The sequence below is a fragment of the Physella acuta genome, unplaced genomic scaffold, assembly GCF_028476545.2.
Source record: "Physella acuta isolate Inbredline_101_S28 unplaced genomic scaffold, ASM2847654v3 ptg001185l, whole genome shotgun sequence".
In the NCBI taxonomy this organism is placed as follows: Eukaryota; Metazoa; Mollusca; class Gastropoda; family Physidae; genus Physella; species Physella acuta.
In genome coordinates this window covers 78,615-94,589 of record NW_026732702.1, presented here as the reverse complement: position 1 = coordinate 94,589, position 15,975 = coordinate 78,615, and the positions used below count along the sequence as shown (strand labels likewise).

Here is a 15,975-nt window from a genome sequence, read left to right as displayed (position 1 = left end):
GAAGACGTCTTACATTTCACTAACAACATAGACGTCTTACATACATTCTACCATATCAGTGAAGACGTCTTACGTTTCACTAACAACATAGACGTCTTACATACATTCTACCATATCAGTGAAGACGTCTTACGTTTCACTAACAACATAGACGTCTTACATACATTCTACCATATCAGTGAAGACGTCTTACGTTTCACTAACAACATAGACGTCTTACATACATTCTACCATATCAGTGAAGACGTCTTACGTTTCACTAACAACATAGACGTCTTACATACATTCTACCATATCAGTGAAGACGTCTTACGTTTCACTAACAACATAGACGTCTTACATACATTCTACCATATCAGTGAAGACGTCTTACATTTCACTAACAACATAGACGCCTTACATATCAGCGAAGACGTCTTACATTATTCTTACATATCAAAACGTCTTACATACATTTAACCGTATCAGCGAAGATGTATTACATATATTCTTACATATCAAAATAGACATCTTACATAAAATTATTACATATCAAAATAAACATCTTACATAAAATTATTACATATCAAAATAGACATCTTACATTAAATTATTACATATCCAAATAGACATCTTACATAAAATTATTACATATCAAAATAGACATCTTACATAAAATTATTACATATCAAAATAGACGTCTTACATACAATTCTTACATTTAAAAAATAGACGTCTTACATTCCAAAATATACAGCATAATATATTATTTCATAAAATATAGACGTCTTCCATATATTGTTACATAAAAAATTAGACGGCTTACACACATTATTAAATAACAAAAAAGACGTCATACATAGCAAAATAGACTTCTTACGTATATTCTTACATAATAAAAATAGACGTCTTGCATTCTTACATAACACAATACATACATTCTCACCTAATAAATTGACGAATTACATACATTCTTCAATAACAAAAAATACGTCTTACAAATATTCTTACATCCTAAAATACGTGTGTTAAATACATTCTTACATAAAAACATAGACGCCTTACATCCTAATATCATATAGCCCTTACATCCTAACAGCGAACAAACTTTTGACTTCAATAAACTCTCCAGTAAAACAAAGAAATAACCCAAAGCTCTAGGCTAAATGACTTGCATATACATTGGCTACTTTCAAGGAAAATTTGCATATGAGACGATCTCACATCTTGAATCCGAGTTACTCATTTTTTGTGCTGTGTGCTAATTGACCTAAAAAAATAGGAATTAACATAATTTATTCGTTAAAATTTTAGGATAATTATAGCTATAGAAGTGATCGGCAAACTAAGGACCAGTGTGGCTGTTTTAAATGAGAATGTGTGCAGGTGTTGAGTGGGTGAAAATATACGCTCATTTCATCAAGAATAATATATATATAAATATATATATATATATATATATATATATATATATATATATATATATATATATATATATATATATATATATATATATATATATATATATATATATATATATATATATATATAAAACCTAAATATATAAATATTATCTAACCCTATCCCTAACCTTACGGCTCATTTCACCAAGAATAAAATTTATATATATATATATATATATATATATATATATATATATATATATATATATATATATATATATATATATATATAGGCCTATAACTTAAATATATTATTAATAGGTAACCATAAGCCAACGGCTCATTTTATCAAGAATAAAATTAAATATATATAACTTAAATATATAATTATTATATGTTTGAATGTTATCTATACATTTCCGAGTATCATAACAGTGATTAAAAAATAGCTTTTAGTTTGACTTTTTTTGGACAGAAAAGTTCTGTTTAAACAGTTACATTTTATTTGAGAATTGTATCTGGCAACCTCAAATCTATAGGAAAAAATAGATAATTACAAGTCCTTGTCTTTCGGGTTAAGTTCTGTAGTACATACATGAGCACCTTCAGCTCTAATAGCTAACCAGCATTTATTTATAAGAATGATCATGACTGTTTGACTTTTAGCAGGCCTAGTGCGACTATATCCAGCGATTTGTAGGCTGATGCTACATCATCTGACCCTAGGTCAGTCACGACTATATTGTTATATATACATCATATATATATATATATATATATATATATATATATATATATATATATATATATATATATATATATATATATATATATATATATATATGTGTGTGTGTGTGTGTGTGTATGTGTGTATGTGTTAGCATAGGTCAGCCTGTCGCCCCCTCCTGGGACGTAGGCCGCTGACAAGAGCTTTCCAGGCGTCTCTGTCCTGGGCTAGTCTCTCCAACTGTCCCCAGGTGTATCCAATCTTCTTGGTGTCTTCTTCCAGGTCACGTCTCCATGTCTTTCTTGGTCTGCCTCTCCTCCTCCTGCCTTGTGAATTCCAGGTGAGGACCTGTCTTGTTATGTTGGATACAGGCTTCCTGAGTGTGTGGCCAATCCATCCTTAAGTCAAGACGGACATTACTAATGACCATATACTTATGGCTTTTGTACCAAGGTAAATCCTCTCACACTAAAGACCCCATAGCTTGCCAAGAACTGCACTAGCTTTGGACAGTTCTTGCTAGTACTCGAAAAATCTGTCCCATTATTCCTACACAGTGGTACGTCTAAAAGCAAACAACGCAAGCCAAAAGTAACGGCACATTTGCTAGCCATTGAATTCCCGGCGATTGCAGTTGCTGGCCCTTTTTTTCCCCCTCATTCAATTCAAAACATTTACCGCGAGTGAAAGGAGAAAGTAACGGAGAACGTTTATCCAGTTGGTACAGTGGAGGACATTATTAAGGATCGATTACTTTCGCCTGATCACACTTTGTGTATTTGACGTGACGGTGTGAATGGATCACATAGTGAAAAGATTATTTTTTTTATTCTCACGGCTGTTGTGGTGGAGATGTCATGGATTAAATACATTTCAAATGTCTGGTCGGGGGTTTGACAATATATTACGTTATGAGGTAATAGGCTGGTAGGGGGAGGGGAAGGGTGTTGGGGTGAGTGTTGGGGGGAGGGGAGATAAATCTACCCCCCCCCCCCCCAACGAAATAGAAAAAAGATATATTTTATATAGAACATCTATACTTTAGCTAAGTTCTGATTACCCACTCTCTGGAAATGTAATGCACTCCCCTTCCCCCTCCCCCAACCGAAGTTTTCAGTGTGTATAAGTTGACGTGTTTATGCTCTGACGTGTGTATGTGTTCACGTTTATCTGACTTCTCCCGTGCATTTTGCCTCGTGACATCACCTCATACAAATACGACTGGTGCACACATATTTATGTTGGGGGGGGGGCGGGGGGAAGCAGCCAATGGGCATCAAGCCCGCCATCCCTTGCAAGTCATTAGCATACAAACCTGTCTGATGTTAAGAAAAATCAGACGACGGTCCGACCTTATCGCCCTGTAAACATGTACGACGGTCTGGATTTGCCTCGAACCTACAACCTCAGACTGGATGAGAAAAATGTTGATTCTATGTGTTAGCTAGGGGTCGGCGTGGTCGAGTCGATAAAGCTCATGGTTGCTAAACCGAAAAGTCTCGATTTCGAACCCTCAGGCAGATGAGGCTCGTTAGCTGGGGACAGCCACTCTTCTAGGAGAGACAACTCCAAAATCATACAACTGCTGCCTTGTAGTTTATTCTTGGTTTGACAAAGGCGATGGAAGCAAATCCAAAAATAAAAGCATGCTGAAATCGGAGTCAATGGCACATAACCAGTCAATACGTATACTTAATTGTCTCTTCCAAAACTAAAATTAACAACGAAGAAGAAGAAGAAATGTGTTAGCTGACACCGCAGCCGAGTGCCGTGTTTTGATTTGATTTCCTCTGCCAGTAGTACTGTTTTACCACTGCTAACCTGAAAGTCTCGAGTTCGAATCCCCGGCTCAAGTCAGTAGAACGCCCCTGAGTCCACCCAGCTCTGAAGGGTATCAATGGTACATTAGGGAAACTTAGGTGGCTGGGCATAGTGCTGAACACATTATTCCTCTGTATGCTGAGGTCATTGCAGTGGCGTAGCTACCGTAAAGCTAGCGTAAGCAAGGCAAATAGGGGCCCTTTTTCGCAAGTTTGAGGTGGGGTGCAAATCGAAAGTCTGAGGTGGGGGGATGCAAATCGAAAGTTTGTCCCCGGTCGCCGGGAAGGGTCGCTACGCCTCTGAGGGGCCCACTAACACTTTTTGCATAGGGGCCCAAAAATCCTAGTTACGCCACTGGGTCATTGATACATATTAACTCTACTTCCACTGCCCCTTGTTTCATATAAACAAACGGGAAAAGATGATAATTATAGCTGGTGGAGTTAGGTTACTATACGGATTTCGATCAATCGAGCATAACTATCAGACAAAACTACTGATGAAGAAAGAAAAACGTTTGACTAATTAAAATTAATGGGTTTTACATTTTACGGCATTAATATTAACATTAGCCTGGTGTAATAACACTAGAAAATGACTTTGGTTGATTAATATCTAATTAGTTAATCTTACGCCACTATGCTACTAACCCAGGCAAGCTATACCTTACGTCAATAACTTAGGTTAAATTTTACACCGTTACGCTTCTACCTAAGCCTAGTTAAACCAAATGTCACTATGCCAAGTAGGTTAAACCACAGGTGACTAACATACACAGGTTAAACCTTATGTCACTACCTGAAGCAGGTTAAACCTTATGTCACTGAGCTACTAATCCAGACACGATAATCATAATATACTCCCACCAAAAATCTGGTGTCGCCCACTCTCAACCCCCCCCCCGACCTACACCCCCACCCCGCTATCAAATTCTCGTCTAGTCCTATTGTGCACCCAGCCGCATATCTATAAACCCGCGAAGAAATTTCAGCAGACTATCTTTACCCACCTGCAATTTTTATCGATTTCTCCATACATTCACACCCAGGAGAAATTGAATAATGAGGTAATTTGTTCACACTTTAGCCTCTAGTACCTATAGGCTACCCTGTTCCCTCTTTCAAAAAAACATTCGAATCCTCGATTTTGGATACTATTCCAAGTTTGAGACCAAATTCCCACATAACTACACTAAAAAGGCTAAAATATTCTAAATACGTAACTTTTACTACTAGCATACTAAATTAATTAAGGGCCACTAACTCTGAAGATACAAGTCTTAAAGGAGAATAACTCTCACAAAAAATATCCTAATTTAATCAAGTCGGGATTATTTCTTTCACTTTTATCTGAAAAGAAAATTCGCGATTTAAATTTATTCAATCAAATATATTACGTCGATCGATCTAGTTGAGTGTGTGTATTGAATGAATTGAAATAATTGATAGGTAAATCAGTGGAGCGGAATCGATCAAGGGGGATCTTTCTCGAGACGACCAATTTGACAGGGCTGTCTGTGTTGTAAGGGGAGAGAAGGTGAGAGATCTATGGGGCACTTAGTGTAATTGATTCGCGAGGTGAGGACGTCATAGTTGCATGACAGGGCTACGGCAGGTAAAGTAATTTGTTCGTCATTGGGACTGTGTAATGGTTTGTATGTCATTAGTTCTTCATTGGGGCTATTTCTGTGTATTGGTTTGTAAATTATTAGTTCTTTATTGGAACGTGTCATTAGTTCTTTATTGGGACTAGTTTATGTGTATTGGTTTGTAAAGTAATTTGTTCTTCATTGGACTTTGTGTGTGTGAGTTAGTTTGTTAGTCATTAGTTCTTCATTGGAGCTGGTTTCTGTGTAATGGTTTGTATGTCATTAGTTCTTCACTGGGACTCGGTATGTGTGAATTAGTTTGTTAGTCATTAGTTCTTCATTGGGAATTTGTATGTGTATTGGTTTGTATGTCATTAGTTCTTCATTGTGACGTTGTATGTGTGAGATTTGGTTTGTTGGGCGTTCGTTCTTAAATGGGAACGCTTTATGTTTATATTATTTCTAAATTGGTGCTGGTTTCTGTGAATTGGTTAGTTAGCCATTAATTCTTCAAAGGAGCGGGTTTATGCGTATTTGTTTGAAAGGTATTAACTCTTCATTAGGACGGGCTAATGATTATTAGTTTGTTAGTCGTTAGTTCTTCAATGGAACTAGTCTATTTTAAATGGCTAGTAAGTCATGAGTTCTTTATTAAATCAGGTTTATGCATATTGGCTTGAATGGTATTAGTTCTTCCCTGAGACAGGCTAAAGAGTATTAGTTGTTAGTCATTAGTTCTTCATTTGGATCAAATGCTGCCTGTATACTGTATAAGATTGTAAGTATTAAAGCCATTAGTTCTTCACTGTGCCTGGCCTATGCGTTGGATTGTAAGCCATCAATTTGAACGTATTACAACTATATGCTGGGTTTATTGGGTTTTAAGAAAGAAGTCTTTTGTTCTCATATGTACTAAATGTTTTAAGTCACAAAGCTTTATTTTATCTACTTTCTTTGTCTTCTTTTTTCTTCGTTATTGCTATACTAGAGGGAATTTCCTCCGACATAATTGAATGTACGTAATAACTTGTTATGCGCCGTATAGGCCTTCGACAGCGAATTCATCCTGTTTTTCTTTCTGGATTTGCTTCCATAGCTTTTGTCCACCAAAGAACAAACTACAAGGCAGTAGTTGTTTGATTTTAGAGTTTTCTGGTCTAAGAAACTTCATCTGCCTGGATTCTTTTGCCTAATGGTTGACTGTTTCTCCAGTATCTAATCCATTGTTTTTTCAAGTAAACGAATTCGTTTCAAAACTGTTGAACTCATGAAAAGCTTGTAACGTAAGAAGGGTGGCTAGCATCGGTCATCAGGCAAAACTTTTGGTTAACGGTTGCAAAATCTTCAACTTTCTATTTAAAAATTCGTTTAATATGCGGACATTAACGACAAACTCGCACCAACCAACAAACACCCTAGTTACGCCACCGTACGTAGCATTTCGTGTTTGTTATTTGGGCCTATTTGTCTATGTTTTTTCCTGGGTTTGTATGAAGCTTAACGTAAGTAAGTCTGTAATAAAAGGGGGACCAGGTTTTTATTTAGCATAAAATAAAACTTTAAAAAAAAATGTGATTGAATTCTTTTCAACTTGTTTCATAACGTTATGTCTATTTTATTTTCAGTTCACCAGACATGCGTATGGCTGATATTTGATTTGACCAGATATTCAAAATATCATTCACAATCAATTTTCTGTCAAGTATTAAATTGCTTTGTCTACGTACAAAGTGGTACTGACCAACTGATCCACTAACCTACTGACCCACTAACCTACTGACCCACTGACCCACTGACCTGGAACTCGAGCGCCATGAACGTGGTGGACAGCGACAACTCGCGCTCCTCCCACCGCGCGAACGTCCTAGAGCGCAAGCGCCTGGAGCAGGTCTTCGACATCCTGGAAAACGCCAAGCTCAACCTGGCCATCGACCTGCGCAAGTCCCAGGCCAACTACCGGCGGCAGCTCCAGATTTACCGCCACCGGCAGCGGCAGATCGTAATGTCAAGGTCGAACAGTTTACTCTCCGAATCCGACGTCCTGCCGGTCAGTCCGAGGAATGTTATTTCAAGGGCGGATAACCGGGCCAAAACAGGGGAGATCACTCCGAGAAGTAATGACGTCGGCGGAGACGTGAACCCCGAAGAGCATGCGCATACCAAAGACGACGTCGGGAAGACACCCGCCGTGACGTCACTTCCGTCAGACGAGCCTTTCGTCACAAAACTGAGCCCAGCGTCACGTACTATTCAAAGGGAAGCAACTGTAACACTCGGTTCAAATTCTCCCAGACGCGAAAAAAACACGGCGAAAGTTTCACCCTACACCGCAAAAGTGCCCACCGCCATATCTTTTCCCCCTTTACAACCCAAACCCAAGGGAGAGAATAAATTATCCCCCTTGACCAAGCCCACTAGTCAGTCAGGAAAAGACAATTCGCGAGATGAGTACACAGATGCTATTTTAGAAATCGGGAAAATGTCCAGCCGACAAAGATCAAAGCTTGACCTTCGCCCCAGAACTGCCTGGACGTTGCTAGTGGGTGCAGGGGAAGCCCACAAGCCCGACGATCAAAAACCCGTAAGCCCAGTGTTGCCAGTGGTGGAGGGGAGGATCGGTGACCCGAAACAGCAGGTTGGTGACCTCACCTTCAGTTTGTCAGTATTTTTTGTCATTGTCAGTATTTTTGTCTTTGTCGGTATTTTTGTCATTGTCAATATTTTTGTCTTTGTCGGTATTTTTGTCATTGTCAGTATTTTTGTCATTTTCAGTATTTTTGTCATTGTCAATATTTTTGTCTTTGTCGGTATTTTTGTCATTGTCAGTATTTTTGTCATTGTCAGTATTTTTGTCTTTGTCAGTATTTTTGTCACTGTCAGTATTTTTGTCTTTTTCAGTATTTTTGTCTTTGTCAGTATTTTTTTCATTGACAGTATTTTTTTCATTTTCAGTATTTTTTGTCTAAATTTTTGTCATTGTCAGTATTTTTGTCATTGTCAGTATTTTTGTCATTGTCACTATTTTTTGTCTAATTTTTTGTCATTGTCAGTATTTTTGTCATTGTCAGTATTTTTGTCATTGTCAGTATTTTTTGTCTAAATTTTTGTTATTGTCAGTATTTTTGTCTTTGTCAGTATTTTTGTCATTGTCAGTATTTTTGTCATTATCAGTATTTTTTGTCTAAATTTTTGTCATTGTCAGTATTTTTTGTCTAAATTTTTGTTATTGTCAGTATTTTTGTCTTTGTCAGTATTTTTGTCATTGTCAGTATTTTTGTCATTATCAGTATTTTTTGTCTAAATTTTTGTCATTGTCAGTATTTTTGTCACTGTCTGTAATTTTTGCCATTGTCAGTATTTTTGTCTTTGTCAGTATTTTTGTCATTGTCAGTATTTTTGTCATTGTCAGTATTTTTGTCATTATCAGTATTTTTTTGTCTAAATTTTTGTCATTGTCAGTATTTTTGTCTTTGTCAGTATTTTTGTCATTGTCAGTATTTTTGTCATTATCAGTATTTTTTGTCTAAATTTTTGTCATTGTCAGTATTTTTTGTCACTGTCTGTAATTTTTGCCATTGTCAGTATTTTTTCAGTGTCAGTATTTTTTCTCTGTCAATCATTTTGTCACTGTCAATTATGTTGTCACTATCAATATTTTAGTCACAATATTTTTGTCTTTTGTCAATATTTGTGTCATTGTTGGAATTTTTTGGTCAGGAAAACTGTTAAATGTAAATGTCTGCATTTTTTTGACATTGTCATTATCGTTTTTTGTTGCCATTGTCATGTGTTTTTAGTGTCATGCCTTTTGTTTCGTCAGTGTCGTCACTTTCTGTTTTCAATGTCTCTTGTCAGTGTCTACAATTCTATTGGCAGTGTCATCCTTTGATATAGTTTAACAGTTCAAGTCACAACGGCTGTAAACGCTTTCAAGTTCTTTTTGTCTCTGCTGTTTATTTATTATGCCATTCATCATTACACACTAGACTGCGAGAAATATCTAAATCAAGAACAGAACAGAAGGATTGGTGGGAGGGTGGGGGTCGACACAAAAACATGTGTAAGTGAATCTATGATCATACAACATAACATTCGAGTAGTCTAGATCGAAACGCCGGAGTGAAAATTCGCACACTTCTACTTGACCTAAACATTAGTAAAGGTATCCAATAGATATTAAAGTGACCCACGCTTTTCTTTATAGTTATTTAAATAGTAGTCTATAATTTATTTTCTACTTTTTAGTGCATTAGTACATAAAAGCTTGTTATTAAAACGTTTTTTATGAAAAAAAAATTCACTATTCTGCTTGTTAATTTATTGCAGTTTCTAACCCTAGAGCGAAAAAAAAACATGAAAGCCTTCTTTACATATTCCGTTTCCATTCTCTTTCAGGATAAGGCATAATTTTTTTGTACGCATCCAACATCTAAGTGTTAAGAAAACCATTTTGGTTTCATATTTTACTTTATTACAGTATGTTGGCGTGTTACTAGAGTGTGTAGTTTAACTTTTTTTTGCAATTAAAACAAGTACATCAACATCAAATTTTTTAACATAATTTTGAACACCAAATGAAAACGAAAGGTTTTGCAAATGTACATAATGAATATTTACATGATGTCATGTATTTGATTATAAAAAAAAATTGCAAAGGATGACAGTAAAAGGGGTGAAGGTCAAATGAAAGTGTCAGAAGTCTGGGTGGGGAGAGGAAAGGAAATTTTTCAGAGAGGGTCAATGGGACAGTGAAGCATTTTCTATGTAGGGAAACAACTTAAGTTGACTAGTTGAAAGGGTGTTGTTGTGGTCGCATTGAGTTTTCAAAAGGTTGCTGTGTGAAAGATGAGGGGAAAGAGACAAGATTTAGAACTTTAAATAGAGTGTGTAGTTTAACAAAACGAGTTAAATAAAAAGTCGTAGCCACAAGAGCAATGACAATAGTGCGTGGATTGATCGAAGAAAAATATATAAATCCCTTTCACTATTTTAATCTATATTTGTTTTCAACTTTAATCTTAAGTATAAAATAAAAATGTTTATACATTTAATTTGTTAAAACTTTATAATAATACATATAATATAAATATATATATTTTTTCTGGCTTATATTTGGTTTTTTACTTTTAAATACAATTGATGTGAGACCCATTTACTCACAGAAAACCGTTTTCCCTAGATTTGTCGCCCTTACAACCAAAATATTTCAATGTTTGCGCGTTTAAATCTTATTAGAAGTTGTGGAATAACGTGGCATAAACATATTATTATAGCACTTTTATAAAATCAATTATGTCTGCGTTGTCTTACTATAATACGCCACATGTCTGTCGGACATTGTTATCGCCAAGTTTTAAAACTGAAACTAGTAATCGAAATTTTGCTTAAGTTCATTGGGGGTTAAGTTTGTTTTTTTGTTGGTCACAAAATGGGTGACGCGATGTTAGTTCACACGGAAAGTGGTCATTCGCTTGTGTCGTCCGATTTGATTGGACGATGAAAAGCGTCGGACAGGAGACAATGAACGAGCGAGGAAAGCGAGTGTCACCTTCCCCCCTGGCAACTCACGTCATTGTCCAGCGTCCAGCGGGTGTCCCCGTTGGCCAGGTAAGCGCGGCCAAAAAGTTTTTGTCGGTCAAATATCTCGTGGCTAATTTTGGCGCGTGCCAACTACAGGATGCGCTGGGCATCAAGGGGGGGGGGGGGGGTGGAATGACCGTAGGGGAGTTAATTAGTTGATGAGGCTGACCGCTGCGCGAGCAAGTGGACACTTGAAGGACAATTGGAATTAGGTCATGGTTTTTTTTGTATCATACGCCACGCGTAGAGGACATACAGAAGCGTCAGATTGTATAAAGAGTAAGGTGTAAATTTAACTGAAGCGAAGCTAGCATGCGCTTGGGTATAGAGTATGGGGGTAGGGGATATAAATGGGAAGGTTGGGGGGGGGGGTGTAAAATTAGGGGAGAACTGGTTTTGTCAATTGTATCGTCATTCGGTTCAGCGTCATCTCTAACTATTGTCTGTTAGGGTTAAACGGGTACCGGTAATTAAGTCCACCCCCCCTCCACCTTCTATGAGGTACTTAATTATGGTCTAGGCCAAATGATAAAACGAGCAAAAACTGTTGAGTCAAGTCACTTTAGAATGAGTGAAGTAGTTCAAATCATGCTCCACCACCACCCCCCCCCCCACCCCCCACCCCCTACCCCCAACCGCACACCCCACCAACATAAAAATAGGGTCGGATTAGGGTAAACAAGGTAAGGTGGCGATGGACATTAGCATAACTAGAATAGATTGTTGCACTGGAAACTTACGGGGAGGGGGGGAGCGGAATACATTTTCCAGGGGGGGTGGGGAGGTAGACATTGGTAAAAGTATATATTTTCTATATAAATTTTATTGTATTTCTTTCGGGGGGTGGCGGTAGGCGTGTTTGATGTGGGAGGGGGGGGGGGAGGACTATATTGCGCGAACTATTAACCATTAAATGATGTTGCAATTTTTTTTAAAAATTGTTTATATTAGATGCATTATTTCAAATTTTAGTATTAAAACAAAACGAAGTTTGTCAAATAAAAAATAAAAGTATGTGTTTAATGATTCCTTTTAGGTCTTGTGGTCAAATGACGTCCTTAACTCAGGGCCAGGGGCGACCCTTCCCGGCACCCGGGGACAAACTTTCAATTTGGCGCCCCCCTCGGGAGCAAACTTTCGATTCCCCCCCCCCTCAAACTTTCGTTTTTTTTTATAGGCATTATCCACTTTTTATGTTGTTGTTGTTTTTTTTTTAGTATCGCTACACTGAGGAGTCAGCTAGAAACTAAGTCGGTCTCTGGGGGATGGGGGGGTGGAGTTTCGGATTTATTCGATTGGTAGATATATTAAAATAGCCTTCCAAAGCTTAGTCATACCCACATGTTGGCATAGTATTCGAAATTAACCAAACGCTAAACCCAAAAGGAAGCCGTTCCCTGTCGAGTTTCCTAAACCTAAACCTAAACCTGGCTTTAAAAATATGTTTGAAGACGATATAAGATAAGAGAAAGAGTAGATAATTAATTACAATACTTCTTCTTCTTTCTTAATTGTAACATTGTCAACTTGTTATACGGCAAATGGTTCGTTGACTCCGACTTCAACGGGCATTTTTTTTTTATTTACCTCCATAGCCTTTGTCCACCCATGCATATTGTTATATGCTAGGCAACTGTTATTTAAATTTGGAGTTTTTTTTTTCTCCTAGATGGGTTGCTGCCCCTAGCTAATGGGCCTCATTTTTTCGGAGGTACAATTGGAAACTTTTGGAATTAATCAATAATTAATCATATCCACTCCCGTCTGAGACAAGCGACCTACAATACAACACTTGTTTTTAATTAAAAATTTAATTAAAATTTAATTTAAATTTATTCATTTCTTCAATTCCAGGTCCAATATTTCGAGAAAGATGAAATGGAAGAAAGAGGAACTTCAATTTAATTTTACTTTATACATTTCTTCAATTCCAGGTCCGATATTTCGAGAAAGATGAAATAGAAGAAAGAGGAACGTTCTACAACTTCCTAGTTCAAGGCCGTCTGCAGCGAGAACAGACGAGATTTCGACACATCTGTGAAAAAATCAACGGATTTTGTACAGACTTTGGAAGCAGAAACTAAACAAACGCTAACACTTGCTAGTTTCTTATGCGCGTGCGTTATGTACGCGGCGCATTGCATTGTGGGTTGTACCGGTGTCTATAAATAGATTAAATGCTATTTCAAACAATCAAAGATCTACGACTTGCATCGTTTTTTTTTTAAAAACAAAAATAAAAATAAACTCACAAAACAAAAGGTATACGTCAGAGTCAACTTATTCATTAGGCACTGTGCCTATAGTCCACGACCTTTTAGGCCCCAAAATGTCGGAAAATGAATTAGTGAAAAAATAAATTAAAATTAAAAAATGACATTTTCGACCCAGAGAAATATGAGTTTTTTTCCCGCTTAAATGCAACCATTACCCTAGCTATGGGCCTACGGAGATCTCAAAACGGCCCTTGTATACATACAAGTATATTTTTTAATACTATTAAAGTAACGTGTATCCACATAGAGGTTGTATAGGCCTTCTGATGTAACAAAAATACTGTGGGTGAAAGCCACGCATACAGAGAGCTAGAGGTGCTTATATTGTAAAAATAATAGTAAAGTTATCCTTTCGAACTTGGCGGTCCATGTGGCAGGTGAAATAGAGTTAACCAGTTTCTATTACTTCAGCACTTTGCCAGCCGCCTTTTCCCTAACGTGAGTATCGACCCAAGAACACCCTACAGTAATACGTGCAGGAGCGTAGCCAGGATCGTCTCATGGGGGGGGGGGGGGGGTTCAAATTTATACCCGGGGAAAATTTTCGATTTGCACCCACCCCCCTCAAACTTTTGATTTGCACACCCCCCTCAAACTTTCGATTTGCACCCCCCCTTCAAACTTTCGATTTACACCCCCCTCATACTTTATCAGTAGCGTAGCGAGAGGGGGGGGGGGCGGGGGGGGGGGGGGGACATATGTCCCCGGGCGCCGAGCTTAGGGGGCGCCAAAATGGGTTGGAAAAATAAATTGAAAGGTTGAGGGGGGTGCAAATTGAAAGTTTGAGGGTGGGGGTGCAAATCAAAATCTCGAGGGGGGTGCAAATCGAAAGTTTGAGGGGGGGGGTGCAAATCAAAATCTCGAGGGGGGCGGTGCAAATCGAAAAGTTTGTCCCCGGGCGCCGGGAAGGGTCGCTACGCCTCTGTACTTTATATATATATATACCGAGGGGTCTATGGGGGGTTTATGACCCCCGTAACCCCCCCCCCTGCCTACGCCACTGAATACGGGGCATACTAACAATTGCTTAAAAAGAAGAAACTATAAACGTAAATTAGCAACTGACTATAAATATTGCCAACAAATGAATAGTTGATAGGGAAATTTGATGAATCCCTTTTCTTCTTCTTCTTCTTCTGCATTCTTAATTTAGTTTATGGTGGAGGATTTAAGCAACTTCGTGTATGAACTGGACTGTGGTCTCCAGGTCTGCAGGTGCCCCATATAGTTTTTCCTTGAGTGGGGTGTATAGGGGCCAGTGTTTGGATCAGGCCTGGCTATATAAGGAACAGTCCTGTAGGACGTGCTCTACATTCTCCGGGGCCATATGCCACATGGGTAAGTTTCGTCATACACAACTTGAATACGTTTTTTTTTAAAAAAAAAAAAAATTAAAGTCCACAACTGTCAACGAGCAAAAGCAAGTGTGTTAGCTCATAATGTACTAAGAACACATTGCTATATAACGAGACGGGGGGGGTGTGCCCAGATTTCTATTTATATACTTCGATGAATAATCAGTAGGCTTTTTAATTAAACATGTTAGCATTTTCATTCATTCATGGTTAAAAATATACTGCTCCAATTAAACAGACTAGACTAATTTAATTTACTTTAACATTAATTCTCACCATATGAGTGTTACGCCATATAAGCCCCCCCCCCCCTTTCCCCAAATCCCCTCTGACGTCACACAGCTCAAATAAATCAAAAAGTGCGATATAAGATTAATATTCTCTATTTATTTATTTTTATTTTGCCAGTAGGGGTGGAGGAGGGGAGAACGCATGTTCCGGGGAGAAGGATGTTTGTCTCCCCCCCCCCCCCCCCCAATAGATGCCTGAAAGAAACTCTGGTCAGAAATAGCATATTGAAAAATCCCTTAAAATCCCTGCTGATAGCTGCCTGTGTATTGTGGTGCTATAATTGCCGCCATGCGCTGTACGGTAAAATAACGAAACAAGGGAGATAACAATCTTTAATAACGTTTTCTGATCAGGCAAGCCATGGAGTGGAGGCTCCGTCTGTTTACGGGCCTTGATAACAACATGAAAGTTTTAACCGCATTTCGCAGTGTTTTATTAGTTGTCACCACATGCAGATATTATTTAATTAAACCCACTAAAAGTCTAGACCCCATGCCTTTTGCGTGTCGTGGAAGGGGCGGGGGAGAAAAACAGGTATAGTAGAATATATATATATATATATATATATATATATATATATATATATATATATATATATATATATATATATATATATATATATATATATATATACATATATAACACAACTATCCTTCACCCACACAGCGCACTTATTTCACACAACAAAACCTACCTTCACATATATGACACGACATACTTCACATACAGGACAACTTACATTCAAGCACAGACCCCAATGTACCTTTACACACACAAACAAAATACCTTTACACACACCAGAATGTACCTTCACACACACACCACAACGTACCTTCAAACACACACACCACACCATACATTCACACACACCACAATACATCTTCACACACACACACAACAATACATCATCACACACACACACCACAATACATCTTCACACACACACACAACAATA

The 15,975-nt window shown here is 37.7% G+C and overlaps 1 protein-coding gene across 1 annotated transcript; it reads left to right on the top strand.

Annotated features, from left to right (window-relative positions):
- The first annotated feature begins 7,331 nt into the window (after positions 1 to 7,331).
- LOC131956920 (uncharacterized) lies at positions 7,332 to 13,283 on the top strand. The gene is made up of 2 exons (XM_059321553.1): positions 7,332 to 8,153; positions 13,033 to 13,283. Exons 1-2 carry the CDS (start codon positions 7,332 to 7,334, stop codon positions 13,180 to 13,182), a joined length of 972 nt encoding a protein of 323 aa, XP_059177536.1. The 3' UTR covers positions 13,183 to 13,283.
- Positions 13,284 to 15,975: the final 2,692 nt, after the last annotated feature.